The following is a 15594-nucleotide window of genomic DNA, read 5'->3' as shown; positions in this document are numbered from 1 at the left end:
TTTTGAATATTTGTTTCTCTTCATTTCCCAGTTATGATTAATGGAAAATATTGCTGTCCAAAGATATACTTCAACCACCGTTGCTTCTCAGGGCCATATCTTAACAAAGGAAGAATTGCTGAGCTGCCTCAATGTGTAGGACCTGGGAACTGTGTTCTGGTCCTTAGAGAGGTAAGGTTCTGGCCTAGAGCAAAATAACTTGGAAATTTCACAGCATTCTCCTATGGTCATTTCTACAGGGAGCCACATGCCATAGATGTGACAGTTCTAGGTTTTATCAAAAGTTACTAACTTTTCTCATGTTTTGGATAGTGAAGAGGGTATGTAATTGTTTCTCCTTCCTAGGAAACATTCACATAAACAATTCTTCACAAAGCAGGTTCACCTCTGTCAGGGTAGAAAGGTCTTCTGTCAGAGACCAGAAGAGAACTATACAAAAGTGAACTGTGAGATTATTCTATGACTGAGAGGCCGTGGCTATGTGGCATTAACCTAGTGGCCATGATAAAGCTACACATCTGCTGGGCTTTTTGTTCTTCCCAACCAGTATGATATGCTGCAAGTAACAGATAAGAGACCTTTCAGCCCTCAGGGTGGCACGTCAGGATCTGGGGAAGCCAGATCTTCTGGACCAGACTCCTCTAGCCACAAGAAGCCTCAGCTGTCTACACAGTGGTCCAAACAAATATAATTTTCTGTGTGTACCGTGGCTGCGAAAGCATTTGGAAGCATGTTCTGGAGCAATTTGAAAATCATGGTACCTGTTTTTTCCTAACCATAACATTTAAAAAATGTTGAAGAGGTTTTGGTACTCTCTTATTTGCATCTTTGGGTGGTTGTAATATCTCTGATACTATTATCTTAACATTTGTTAATTCATATGACTAGAATTAACCTCCTAAATGACCTTAACATTTTAAGGGAGCGATGACAAGATTCTAATGGTCTACTTTTCTCCTTCCCAATCTGTGTTTCTGCTTTAAAACTGAGCTCAGGTCCTCACTTTACTTATCAATGCAGCCTACAAACCCAGCCGTGTCCTTCGGGAGCTCCAGCTGGACAAAGACTCTGTGTGGCACGGATGTGGGGAAGTCCTAAAAGCCAAGTGAGTAGACTGCTTGTTTTTACTATTTACTTTTACTTGTCTTTAAAAAGTCACAGAATTGGCAGAGCACGGTGGCTCACGCCTGTAATCCCAGCACTTTGGGAGGCCGAGGCAGGCAGATCACAAGGTCAGGAGTTCAAGACGAGACTGGTCAACATGGTGAAACCCCGTCTCTACTAAAAATACAAAAAGTAGCCAGGCACAGTGCACGCGCCTGTAATCCCAGCTACTTGGGAGGCTGAGGCAGGAGGATTGCTTGAACCCAGGAGGTGGAGGTTGCAGTGAGCTGAGATCGTGCCACTACACTCTAGCCTGGGTGACAGAGTGAGATTCTGTCGCAAAAAAAAAAAAAAAAAATTTCACAGAATTAGTTCTGTGGATAATATCAGAGGCCTTGTGTTTCCTCTGGCAGGGCTTTTTCAGCTATTTGTGGTGAAGGACCAGGCTTGTTTGTCTTTTTTAGATTTCCATTCTTTCATGGATGAAAGAAAGTCTCTACTCAAAGTACAAAAATTAGCCAGGCCTGGTGGTAGGTGCCTGTAATCCCAGCTACTTTGGAGGCTGAGGCAGGAGAATTGCTTGAACCTGAGAGGTGGAGGCTGCAGTAAGCCGAGATCATGCCACTGCACTTCATCCAGCCTGGGCGACACAGCAAGACTGTATCTCAAAAACAAAAAGGAAATAAGAAATTTAATACACAAAAATGCAAGAACAGTTTTTGTTATTAGATGTAAGAGACATAAAATTACTTTTCCAAATTAGTGTGAAAGGTTATAAACATGTACTCTTGCTTTCTGATCTTCTCATGGACAGATGGCAATTGGCAGGTGATACTAGTCCTTGGACAACAGTCTGAGGATCACTGCCAAGGGTAAAGAAAGACTTAGTGAAAAGTCATTTTTCTTTTTAGAGCAGTTAGTGAAATTACTGTTTGAAAACCTGAACTTAGGAACAGAAAGCAGGAGCTTAATTTTGCTAATTTAAATAACTCAGCTTTTAGTTGTCATAGCTTACCAGATTTGATTTGGTTTAAGTTCAATATGCAGAACTTCCTTGTTGTTTTCAGGGCCCTCGAACTATAAAGGACATAGAATATTCCAAGAAGCAAAAATATTTTTTAGGTGTATTAATATGTTTGATTTTTCTCTGGGTAATCATTAGCCCAATACATTTGGCATCTGATGTCTTCCAATGGCAGATATAAAGGAAAGAGTTATCGGGCTACTGTTGAGATAGTGAAAACAGCAGATCGGGTGACTGAATTCTGCCGGCAAACCTGTATCAAACTGGAATGCTGTCCTAACCTCTTCGGTCCACGGATGGTTCTGGATAAGTGTTCTGAGAACTGTTCTGTACTTACAAAGACCAAATACAGTGAGTCGTGTTTTTCCAATGTGTTAACCGTAGCAGCTGACCATACCTTACATCTTGGAAGGTTTTTTACTTTACAGACATTCATATATAGCAGAGGCACACGAACTTCTTCCGTAAAGGGCCAGATGATAAATATTTCATGCTGTGGGTCATATGGCTTTCTGTCACATATTCTTTCTTGATGTGTTGTGTTTTCATTTTTTAAGAACCTTTTTGGCCAGGCACGGTGGCTCATGCCTGTAATCCTAGCACTTTGGGAGGCCAAGGTGGGTGGATCAGTTGAGGTCAGGAGTTCGAGACCACTGCACTCTGCCTGGGTGACAAAACAAGACTCTGTCTCAAAAAAAAAAAAGAACTCTTTTAAAAATGTAAGGGTACGGCCGGGCGCGGTGGCTCAAGCCTGTAATCCCAGCACTTTGGGAGGCCGAGACGGGCGGATCACGAGGTCAGGAGATCGAGACCATCCTGGCTAACACGGTGAAACCCCGTCTCTACTAAAAATACACAAACTAGCCGGGCGAGGTGGCGGGCGCCTGTAGTCCCAGCTACTCTGGGAGGCTGAGGCAGGAGAATGGCGTAAACCCGGGAGGCGGAGCTTGCAGTGAGCTGAGATCTGGCCACTGTACTCCAGTCTGGGTGACAGAGCGAGACTCCGCCTCAAAAAAAAAAAAAAAAGTAAGGATAATTTTTGTCTTGGTCATGGGCCAGACTTGGCCCATGGGCTTTAGTGTGCCAACTTTTATATATAGCATGTATATAAATTAGTTATTGTATCTAATAGGATATGTAATTCATTCATACAATCTGCAAGTATATATTTTGTACTCATTGTGTGCTTATGCTGTTCTAGCATTGGGGTACAACAATAAAGAAAACATTCCTATCCTCAGTGAGTTTACCTTTAATGTAGGAGATAGATAACGAACAAGGGAAGAAATTTAGAGAGAGAAATACTGTGGGGAACAGTGAAGCAAGGTGGGCAAGCAAAGTAGGAGAGTGAGGAAGGCTGGGAGTTGGGGTGCTGTTTATGCAAGGAGTCAGTGAAGTCTTTCTGACAGGTAACATGGTAACACCTTGAAGGAAACGGGAGCCGGCTGTGCAGAGAGCTGGGTGGGAGTGTCCTGGGGAGGGGGCATCAAGGGCACAGGCTTGAGGCAGGAGCTTGCTTAGTGTCTCCGAAGAGCAGCAATGAAGCCATAGTAGTTAGGGAAGTGGAAATAGGAGAGGAGGTAGTTGTAACCTCTCCTTGAACTTTCATAACACCTGTTCCCTGTCCTTGCTTATCTTCTCCTTTGAGAAACTGGGGCAGGGGTCACATAGGACGAAATTTACAATATGGAGCCTTGTCAAGGCATTGCCACCCAAAGACAAAATTCTGATCCTACCTTTCCTTGAATCCTGCAAGCCCTGTGTCACTTGGGAGAATCAATACAGAGGAGGATTTTAACCTTGTTAAAATGGAAAGATTTCTTTTAGGGATCTGTGCCTCTTAAACTATAGTGCATGCAGATCACTGAAGGATCTTGTTAAAATGGAGCTTCTGATGTATCAGGTCTGTGGGTATCTGGGTCCTGAGTATCTTATCTGCATTTCCAACAAGCTCCCAGATGCCACTGATGCTGCTGATTCACAGTCCATACTTAGTATGATGAGCTTTCTAATCAGTATTTAAATTACAAAATCATATAAGTCTAACCTTCTAGTTTCTATTTATATTTACTGGATTGTAAACTCCGTAAGGGTAGGAATTATCTTAGCCTCTTGTTGTGTCAGACTCAGCACTTAGTTTAGGAAACTGCAATTATTAGGAGCTGAGTGAAAAATACTATTCATATAAGTACATGTATAAGTACACTACTCTGAAGGAAGACATGTGAAGGGAAGATATGTGGATTTTATTGTGCCTTTTGTCTGAATTTATCTTTCACAATAATATAGTTGAAATTAGCCTAGAATGTAGAAGGATAATCACAATTTTTCCCAATTAGTAATTTGAATGATGTCAAATAGATTCATACCCTTTAGAAAATTTAAATTTTTTTCATAAAATTATATTTTGATATTACTTTAATACATAACTCAGCTAGAATATTAGGTTTCATTTCTGCAATGTATATTCTAAAATTTATATGAAAATGCAGAGGATCTAGAATAGCTGAAACAATTTGGAAAAAAAGAATAAAGTTGGAAGACTTAGTCTCTCTCTTTTTTTTAAACCATTAAGTTATAATTATCAAAAGAGGCATTAAAGAATAGTCAAGCCAGGTGCAGTGGCTCACATCTGTAATCCCAGCACTTTGGGAGGCCGAGGCAGGCAGATCACCTGAGGTTAGGAGTTCAAGACCAGCCTGACCAACAGGGTGAAACCCCACCTCTAGTGAAAATACAAAAATTAGTCGGGCATGTGTTGGTGCACGCCTATAGTCCCAGCTACTCAAGAGGCTGAGGCAGGAGAATGGCATGAACCCAGGTGGTGGAGGTTGCAGTGAGCCAAGATCGTGCTACTACACTCCAGCCTGGGTGACAGACTCTGTCTCAAAAAAAAAAAAAAAAAAAAAGAATAGTCAAATAGAACAATGGGACAGACCACAGGGTCCAGAAATAGAGCCAAACTTAACATGGTTAAATGATTTTCAACAAGAGAGATGAAGAAATTTAAGGGAGAAAGGAAATTCTTTTTAAAAAATAGCACTGGTACAACCAGATATCCAAATAGAAAAGAAACATATAATAAAACACACGACTCAAAAACATTATACCTAGTGAAAGAAGTCACACATGGCCGGGCACGTTGGCTCACACCTGTGATCCCAGTACTTTGGGAGGCCGAGGCAGGTAGATCATGAGGTCAAGAGATCGAAACCGTCCCAGCCAACATGGTGAAACCCCGTCTCTACTGAAAATACAAAAATTAGCTAGGTGTGATGGTTTGTGCCTGTAATCCCAGCTACTAGGGAGGCTGAGGCAGATGAATTGCTTGAACTCGGGAGGCAGAGGTTGCAGTGAGCCAAGATGGTGCCACTGCACTCCAGCCTGGCGACAGAGCAAGACTCCACCTCAAAAAAAAAAAAAAGTCACACACAAAAAAGTGCTTACTGTGTGGTTCCATAGAGGCAAAACTAATCTATAGTGATAGTGTTTAGAATAGTGGTTGCTTCTAGTAAGGGGTACCGACTGAGAAGGGACCATGGGAACTTTCTGGGTTGAAGATGTTCTGTATACTTTGATATGGAGGGACCATTCCGTACTAGTCAAACCGTGTACTTCAGATCTGTTTATTCCACTCTATGGTATTTAAACCTCAATCAAATACAATGTACCTGTTTTTTGCTATGCTAGTAAAATCTCTTGTGGTTTTGAGGTGCACAAAAATAATGAAGCTACTTCATTTTGTCATCCACATTTAGCACATTATTATGGAAAGAAGAAAAATAAAAGAATTGGGAGGCCACCTGGTGGGCATAGTAACTTAGCTTGTGCCCTGAAAAAAGCCAGTAAGAGGAGAAAGAGGCGGAAAAATGTTTTTGTTCATAAGAAGAAACGCTCCTCTGCATCTGTTGATAATACCCCAGCGGGCTCTCCCCAGGTATGAGATCTGTGATGTGCCTGTAATGTCTCAAAGCCAAGTGACCACTGCTTTATAGTATGGACACAGAATACCTGCAGGTCTTTCTAACTCAGATCTCTGGCCAATAGAAGATGGTTTTGTGGCCCAGGAACTGGTTTGTCCTGAATTTCTTTTCTTTCTCTATTATTATTTTTTTAAATCATATGAAACCTGGGATTGATGTCCTGAATTTCAATGAGACTTCTCTCCTTTTCCTGCAGGGAAGTGGGGGTGAAGATGAGGATGACCCAGATGAAGGGGATGATGATTCCCTAAGTGAAGGCAGTACATCCGAGCAGCAGGATGAGCTACAGGAAGAATCAGAAATGTCAGAAAAAAAGTCATGCTCCTCTTCTCCCACCCAAAGTGAGATATCCACATCGCTGCCTCCAGATAGACAAAGGAGGAAAAGGGAGCTTCACTCCTTTTCATTTTCTGATGATGAAAATAAACCTCCTTCACCAAAGGTACCATTTTAAAAAGTTTATTTTTTATTTCTTTCTCTCTAGAATTTTCCTCTGGAATATGATTATTAGTGATAATTGGCATTCTACTTCTTTCAATACAGACTTATGTAGAATTTCCAGGGTCTCTTGTAAAGTGACCCCAAATGCAGTGATTTACATGTGTTTCAAGGATTAGTTGAGATCACCTACTTATGGGGGAAAGTCTCTCTCAGAGTAGCTGCTTGTTTTAACAGCAACAACAACAAAAAGCTCCATTGCTAGCTTATTTGTAGCTTGTCATTTAGTTTTGGGAAAACTGCCTTTTTAATATATATTTCATAATATATATGGTTTTGTGGGAAAAAGTTATTTATCCTTTTGATTCTGGGTTAAGCCATTTGGTTTAGTATATTTACTATATATGTATGAACATTTTATAACATATATGTAACAGTAAAGAACAGCAATTAAGTTAGTGTTCAAAAACTAGATTGCTTTTTAAGGATATTCCATGAACAGAAGCAGTAAATGATTCCTCCTGGTGGTTTATTTAGTTAAGCCTTCTCTCATTGGAATTAGCATCCCCTTCTCTTTAGCACCCTATTTTTCTTAAATTGTCTAAATTATCTGTGCTGAAACTTTGAGATAAATTCTTTCCCATTGATACTTGGTATTATAAAAGACAGACATTTCCTGAGTACCTGATGCACGTGGGTCTTTGACATCTTTGCTGGGAGAAATCGTGTCCTAAGACCACTTTAAATCATGTCTTGAAAGATTATGAGTTTAGGTAGAGAGAATTTTTTAGAATAAAATAGCCTTAACACTGTTTGGTTTGATTGTGTTGTGGGGAATGAAGGAAATAAGGATTGAAGTTGCTGAAAGGCTTCACCTGGACAGTAATCCCTTGAAGTGGAGCGTGGCAGACGTTGTGCGGTTCATCAGATCCACTGACTGTGCTCCATTAGCGAGAATATTCCTAGACCAGGTAATCACAGATTCCTATAATTTTTAGTAATGTCTCTTTAGCAATAAATTATGGATGTAATAGTCAACAATTTATTTACAAGTTTTAGGAAAAATATTTTGATCCAAAAGAAAAGAATTGTCTTAATTCCATTTTTAGGAGTCAAAGATGATAAAAAAAAAAAAAAAGTTATTTATCAGACTTGCTTCATAGTTTAAGCAGATTATCATTGCATTCCAATTTTTCCTAAGAATTTGATTCTATCCCTCCAATATCAAGCATACCATGCTTAATTGTCCACATCTTTTCAAAAATAATGATTTACTTGGCTCTAGAGTGGTGATGAGTTTTAAGGTAAGCTTGCTGAAACACAGCCAGTGGCCTTAAACATTGACATAAGTTTTGTTTAGATAGTTAGGGAGGTTCAAGAGCTTATAGGGTTTTTATGAATGTTACAGAGTAGGAAAACATTGAAGTTGATAGTTAATCCTTTGTTTCAGATTTAGAAGGAACCCTTAAAAAAGATGGCACAATTAGTTGCCAGTTACAGGGCTAGTAAGTTTACTAAATTTCTATGGGGCAGAGACTCTGTGGAATGGATTCTTATCCTTGGTAAAATTTTATTGTCGTCAGTAAAACTTTATTAATTCTGAAGCTTCATTAGTATGGAAGACTGTGGAGTCACTTAAAAGGAAGTGTGTGATACCTAAGATGAAAAATTAAGGAAAGGAAAGCATAGGGACTCCAGTTTTGACAAAGCTAAAGTGAGGAGAGGCTGTCATGATCAAGCTGCCTTTCTTTTTTTTTTTTTTTCCAAGCTGCCTTTCATGTGCACATCACAGATAACTTGTCTTTTATGCTTTACCAGGAAATTGATGGGCAGGCCCTATTGCTCCTTACCCTTCCCACTGTTCAAGAATGCATGGACTTAAAATTGGGCCCTGCCATCAAACTTTGCCATCACATAGAGAGGATCAAGTTTGCTTTTTATGAGCAGTTTGCCAACTGAGGACAACCAAAGTGAGCTGGATCTTTGAAGCACAAATGCAGCAAATCCTTCACCCTGCTTTATAAGTGGAGCTGGAATAGTCCTGGGGCTCTGGGGCCTGCAGGTGTCAGCTTGCTCTCTTTGCACTTTCTGGGAAGGAGGACTCACAGTGAGGAAGCAAAAACTGTGCACAGAAGTGGATCGCCTGCCGGTGGAAATGTGGACATCTCTTGTTCAGCAGATGGCAGTTTTAAAAAAATAAAGGTTGTGAGGAAAAGACTTATATAAGAAGAAAAGCATTTCCAGTGGTGTGGCCTGAAAACAAAGAATAACCTAGGCTGCTGGAAAGCACCCTTTCGGTTGTTTTCATTCTGTTCCCTCCCATTGTAGATTGAACTTTGTTCTCTGCTTCCTTTTTCTTGGAAAGAGAGGACCTAGCTTTAAGTCAGCACTGATTTGGGACTGTTCCTAAAGGCATATCAGTGCTTCACTGTCATTGTGTTTTTAAGCTTTTTAAAATTAAAACAGTTCATTTTGGGGATGATTATGTGGCTCTAGGGTTTTGAATGTATAGTCACACTTTGATCCATTTTAAAATCGATTCTTAGGAGTTTCTTTGTTTACTACCTCTGTTGATAATTGAGCTTACAGCCATGTATGAGGTTTTTTGTATGATGCCATTTTTAAGCTACATGAACACTAAAATTATGACAGAATTTGGAGGGGGGGAAACTGTTTGCTTTCTTAAAAACATTATGTGGGCACTTACACCAGTTCCTTAACTGACCTGATCTAAGAACTCTACTGTTACTGTTCTCCATCTTGACCCAGCCTGGGCTGCCTGTGTTAAGTAACATCACCAAGACTGTTAGTATTTCCGTTTAATTGCCCTCTTCCTGTTCACTCTTAGAGGGGCTTCAGTGACTTTTATTTTGTGTTTGCTTTTCTCTAGAGTTGTTTGTCTACCTCTGTTTCATTTCTATGGTCTTTACTTTGGGTGAAAATCAGTAGGTGTTCCATGGACCCACAGCGAAGCCCATTTGTCCTTCTTTCCAGGTGTCTCCACTGTAGAAGCACAGCACAGAAAACATGTTTTGGAGGGTAACGCAGAACATGGAGTTTCTGTAGCAGTGTCCTCAGCGGCTGGATAAATATTGAGACGTGGTTAAGGATTCTGGAAACCTCTTTGCCTAGCCACACTTAGACTTTTTTCAGCTAATCCTTTAAATTGAATATAATCTTTAGTCTGAGGATTCCCATTTAAACAACTCAGTATTCTTTTAAGTGTGTCTTTTAGCCCGGCTTAAGTTAACATGAAACTCCAGGTGAATTTTCACTTATGATTCCATTGCTAGCTATTATATAATAATAGCGTTTGCTGCACTATTCTAGTCATGAGGAGTGAAGAAAAACACATACCTAGGTTGTCTCCTCTAAATGGTTTGCTTTGCTGAATGCTTTTTTATCCTAATCACCTGCAAATTTATAACCCAATCATTCTTCCTCAAGATTTGAAAATGTTTTAATCCTGCAAACTGGGTGAATTCTAAACAGCTCTACAAATATAAGGAAATATTACAGCAAATTTTAACTGATTGTGATTTTTTTTTCCCATTCCCGACCACCCCAACCTATTTTTGTGGACATTGGTGAATAGTCTGGAGCCTCTCTTCTTTGGATAATACATAAACCAGCTTAACTCAAGCCCTGCAACTAAATCATACATGAAGACATTAACTCTTTGCTTAGGTTCCTAGCAGATATACCTGAGAAGAAGCTTCATTTAAGTAAAAATTAATATGTTTGAAACTTTAGAGATCCAGTTTTTTAAAATTCTGTGTCTGTGGAAGAGAAGGATATACTAGGGAATAATTAGCATTAAACATTAAGCTTTTGGTGGGTAGTGGTGGTGGTGGTGATCTTGCTTAATGAAATTTCCTGAGAGTTCAGTCAAGGCACTAAGGCAAAGAGGGCCCCTTGAGGAAGAACAATGGAACAGAATTTCTGGAATTAATGTTTAGTGCCTCGTGTTGTTACCTTATTTAGGAAAGTGAAACATATTTCCTATAAGAGGGAATTCAGCAAGCACAAGAATAATGAATGTTTTATTTTGTCTCTCTTTTGACTTCTCCAGAAAACACAGAATTAATAATCACCTCCCTTCACAGGTGAGGGGATGAAGGCCCCGAAGGGCGAAACATACAGCCCCAAGTAATCTCTGATCTGGGTAGAGTCAGAGCCCAACAGGCTTGTTTATACTATGATTATTCAGGCTCAGCCTTCTAGAGAAAGGCTGACTCTAAATGGTCAAGTTGGTTGGGTTTCCCTTAATGTTTCTTGCATTCTCCTACTAAGATATAGTTTATTAGGCAATTGCATAAAGAATTATATCCCCCAGCCCTGACTCCCATATATTATGTAAGTGAGGATAATTGTTTGGGAATTTAGCACAGGGCACTTTTTTTAACTTAAAATTTGAACTTAATTTACCTCACAAGGCTGCTGGGACTGGACTGGATAACAATGATGTTCTGGTTACTGTGATGCTGAAACAGATTTCAAGACAGATAATAGCTCACCATGTTGGGGTAAAATGTTGATATGTTGCACATAGGTGCAAGAACTTTGTGTTTTAGAGAGACCAACTTCTTAAATGTGTAACAGTTACATTGTGAGGGGACTGCATTGGTCTGGATTTCACCCGCAGCTGGGCCTATAGCCTGCCTGAGGTCAGAAAAGTTTTCATGACCCATTTTTTACCCTGAATTGACAAGTTTAGAAAACAGGTTAGTGGACTATTTCATCCTCCTGGACCTTGAAAAGCTGGCTGACCAATATTAGACTATTACTGCTACATTAGTGTGCTAGGGAAACCTTTTTGCTGCACATGCAGATTTTTCTGTGACATTTTGACTAGATTTTGTGGGCTTCTGGGGACTATGCTGTTTTCCTTTGTAAACCATCTTCATCCTTCTCATTTGAAGCAGAGTTGAAGTGGCTAACGCGGGGAATGCATTTGTGGAAGCTTGCACTCGATCTGCCTTTGTTCAGCAATGCAGGTGGCTCCTAGCATTTATCTATGTTATAGATATGTGAGGTCAGAGAAGGGTACTTACTAACCTCTGGAAAAGATGAGCCTCTTGGTAAATATTTATTGACTTATGGTAGAAGCAAACATAGAAAACTAGTTCAGAACTTAGCCTTAATATGCCTTTTCTCCTGGAAGTAAAATTATTCTGTGAGACAGAAGACATTGGACCTTAGCTACCAGAGGACCTGGATACATTTTACTCGCTCTCTAGTACCAATTCAGTTACTAATGTGGTACCTGAATACAATTTAAAAGCTTTAGGAGGCCTTAGGTAGGGTGGGACTCAGAATCATTTCCCTCTCTCAAGCCAACAAGTGTTTCTGAGGGACACACACAACATCAGGTGATCTAGATGGGAACATTTGGGAAAACTATCACAGGCAATTATATTTACTTGGCACCTGTATCACCAAAGATTGTTCTGTTTGAGACACCATTTACTGGTTTAATTGATCAACAGTGGAACATGCCCTGGATTTGAACTCTGATCCTGTGTATTGAGGATGTGCCGTGTGTGCACACACCAGTTCAAAAGTGTTCTGTGTTATCAGTAGGAAACCTGTTGGCCTTATGAAGCTAAATGAGAAGAAGCCATCACTACAAAAAATGAAGTACAAATCTTGGTGGGGACCAGAAGCGGCCTTTTCAAGCTTGGATTTCCTTGCTCCTGGGTCCATTGTAAGCAACCATATGTTTGTCATGGTGCTGACTCAGAAATCGTAGGACAAAGAGCCTCCTGCAAAACCAAAAAGAAATGTTACTGTCCTGCAATTATAATTCTTCCTTGACTTTGTTCACTTTAGATGTTTTATTAGTGAGTTTTGATGACTCCCATCCCTTATGTGAGAATGTGTATACTTTGGAAACTTGAATTTATCCAAACAAGCTACCTATGACTTAGAATCTGGGCATAAGTTTTAAATTCAATGCTCAGTCCAAATGGATCTGGTTCCAGGCCCACTCCAAGGGTGGTTCCAGGTGTGTTTATTCAGTGCTTGTACCAGACCACACAGGTAGCCTTGTTTCTGAGGGCAGCTTTACGGGGAGGTGTAGAAGGTGGTGGGCAGCAAATGCACTGCAGAGTCATTTACTTGGGTATGGTGTTTAAGGAGCCTGAGATTTTCACAAGAACCAGCAAAACTAGGAGTGGAGAATTGAGGAGAGAGAGAAGTAGGCTTAAAACTCCCTCTTCTTGTGTCTTTTTTGACTTAATACACCATTGGGTCTGTCCTGGTGCTATGGCCTATCACAAAGGACTGTTTTAAGAGAGAAGCAAGCCACAGCCTTGCCAGATAAATCTCCAACACCAGCAGAAAAGCATGAACCCTGATCTGTGGGAGGCAAGGGTCTCCCATTATTTCTGGAGGCAAATGGTGCCTTCTAGTGAAATGGTGCCACCATTTGCTGATGGGGGTGCCTGTTCTCAGGATGTGTGGAAACTCAGGCCTGAGGGTTTCCATATGGTTTATTCAATCTAACTGCATACCTAGCTTGGCAGAATGGAGGTGGACAAAAGTGCTGAAAGGATGACGGTAGGCTTTTAGGGCAAATCAAGTCACAAAGCAGATGATTGAGGGAGGTTACAAAGCTTAGGCAGAGTTAAAGTTGGGCAGTCCGTTAGCTCCTTTTGCAAGAATCTCTGGAGAAGGTAGTTTGTTTCTCTTGAGATTTTAAGTGCTCATTTCTTTTCCCCTCCTTTTTTTTTCTCTCTCTTTGAATATTCTCTAAAGACAATCAGAGGCCTGCCAGGGAGGGACTCCTGGCTGGTTCCAGCACTGTCCTTAGGCCTCTTTTTAATACTAACTTGTTGGAACTGATGCACTTTGTTTAATGTATTTTGCCTTTTTTTTTTAAGCTGCTCATTTAGAACAAAATCAAATGCTTATTGCATTGTATCCTTCCTGCTTGCTGTTTTTCCTCTTAATTTCAAGTTATGCATTGAAGATAAAAGTACACTTAAGAAGTATGCACAAGAATACCTATTAAAATAACTCCCATCAAGTTTCATGGTATAACTTCAAAGGATTAAAAAAACTATTTTGGATTAATATTTTGCGTGGTTTTTTTTTGTAAATATGATTGTATATAAGCTTGTGGTACATTATGACAGTTTTAAGTGGTTGTGAGAACACTAAAGAAAACAGGTCTTAAGCTATGTTTAACCTTAACTTTGTGCTGATTTGACAGCAAGGAAGGCATTTTGGCCAGAGTAAATTTTTTCAAACTCTTTCCAGTGGGACCTCAGAGAATCATTTCCAAATGGATGAAAAGTTCCTTCCTACTTTAATAAAACTCCAGAATTCTTTCCCCTCTCTTGCTGTCTCATCCTTTACTTTCTGGATTTAGGTGCTTTTTAATTCCAGTTCAGGAAAGATAGGAAGAGTAGAATTTCCCCATAGCAACCTTGCTCCTAGCATTGGGGATTCTGCCTCTGATCTCCGAAGACTGCTTCTTGTTTGTTCCTCTGTGAGCCTTAAGGATTCCTCCACAGCTGGATGTGCAGAACAATTCTTTGTCAAAATCATCACTTTTCAGCTCAGTGTCCAATTTTCCTTGAGCTGTCTGTGTCTTTAAGCAATCAATAGTCTCCTTATGCCCAGCCACAATCTCTTCTGCTTTAAGACGTAGCCTCTTGTTTGATTCTCTCTAAACATTGTACTGTTAACTGTTGAGCACCCTCATAAGATCCCTCTTAGACTAAAAGATAGTTCATGCAATTTTAATTTTCCCTTATCCATTTATTTTCTTAATCTGATTTTCTGTATTTGCCCACGGCCAGTACTTGTGGAGAGTTTAAAATTTTATAAATTAAAATTCCATTTAAGTTAAGCATTTTGTTGCATGTTCTCTGTACCAGGCACTATGTTGAATTTGAATTGAAGGGTAGATAAAAACAATTCCTGCCCTCAGGAGGCTCACACTTAGCTGTGGGAGAGAGAGATGTGTACAGCTGTCAAATTTAGCAGTCTGAAAAGTTTTGATGGAACAGTACACACAAGGTAATGTGGGAGCAAGAGGGAGAGGGAGGTCAGATAAGCCTTGATGCACCTGAGGAGCAGTTCGTGGAGCAGGGAAAAGGGAATGGCATCCATGCAACTAGAATGCTACATAAAGGCACAGAGTTGAGAAAATAGAAGGCTGGAGAACTGCATTTTTATTCTCTAATCAGGTTAATATTCCTGTTTACCAAGAAAGCTTTTAGATAGCATTTAACCCTCTTAGGTAATTGGAATTTGGGGGTCTATTTAATAGGAAAACTTTTTCCTAGAGATATTTACTATTGAAAACATGTAGCTCAGTGTCAACTGGACTCATACCATGTGTTCACTGACATTCTGCAGTAGGAAAGTCAGGGGCTCTAGAGCACCAACAAGAGGGTGTCCAGAGAGAGCCCAGATTGGGCTGGAGGAATGGATGAAAGAATGGGGACTCAGGGCCGGGCGCGGTGGCTCAAGCCTGTAATCCCAGCACTTTGGGAGGCCGAGACGGGTGGATCACGAGGTCAGGAGATCGAGACCATCCTGGCTAACACAGTGAAACCCCGTCTCTACTAAAAATACAAAAACTAGCCGGGCGAGGTGGCGGGTGCCTGTAGTCCCAGCTACTCGGGAGGCTGAGGCAGGAGAATGGCGTAAACCCGGGAGGCGGAGCTTGCAGTGAGCTGAGATCCGGCCACTGCACTCCAGTCCGGGCGACAGAGCGAGACTCCGCCTCAAAAAAAAAAAAAAAAAAAAAAAAAGAATGGGGACTCAGGGTCTTGTTAAAGGCAGAGCACAAGTTCTGAGAAGTTGGAAAGGGTTAGGTGGGAGTGTGTGTGTGCAGGGGGATGTTGCAGCCTGGCAAATACCAATCATTTGTCTTTTACGCTCTAAAGGTAGTTGTGCTCCCCAAGTGAATAAGGTGGGACATGTGCACATCAGGTTTTTAATGTGAAACCTGGTATATTTCAAAATGAAAGTGATTGGATTCAGGTGACCATTTACATTAGGTCTTGAAAAAAATAAAATAGACTTGGG

The 15594-nt window shown here is 40.5% G+C and overlaps 1 protein-coding gene across 13 annotated transcripts in view; it reads left to right on the top strand.

Moving 5' to 3' along the window:
* Positions 1-14401, top strand: part of SFMBT1 (Scm like with four mbt domains 1) — a 157377-nt gene extending 142976 nt beyond the window's left edge. For 12 of the 13 annotated variants that reach the window (XM_033210114.1, XM_033210105.1, XM_033210111.1 and 9 more), the window contains 7 exons: positions 32-171; positions 996-1105; positions 2304-2479; positions 5887-6065; positions 6308-6553; positions 7392-7520; positions 8368-13626. In XM_033210114.1, coding sequence (XP_033066005.1) covers positions 32-171; positions 996-1105; positions 2304-2479; positions 5887-6065; positions 6308-6553; positions 7392-7520; positions 8368-8508 — 1121 coding nt within the window. In that variant the 3' untranslated portion in view covers positions 8509-13626. Of the gene's footprint in view, positions 1-31; positions 172-995; positions 1106-2303; positions 2480-5886; positions 6066-6307; positions 6554-7391; positions 7521-8367 lie in introns of all 13 variants that reach the window. The other variant, XM_033210115.1, reaches the window with a different exon arrangement.
* Positions 14402-15594: the final 1193 nt, after the last annotated feature.

Source organism: Trachypithecus francoisi, unplaced genomic scaffold (assembly GCF_009764315.1).
Source record: "Trachypithecus francoisi isolate TF-2019V2 unplaced genomic scaffold, Tfra_2.0 Lachesis_group0, whole genome shotgun sequence".
NCBI lineage: Eukaryota > Metazoa > Chordata > Mammalia > Primates > Cercopithecidae > Trachypithecus > Trachypithecus francoisi.
This window is presented reverse-complemented; position numbering and strand designations above follow the sequence as displayed.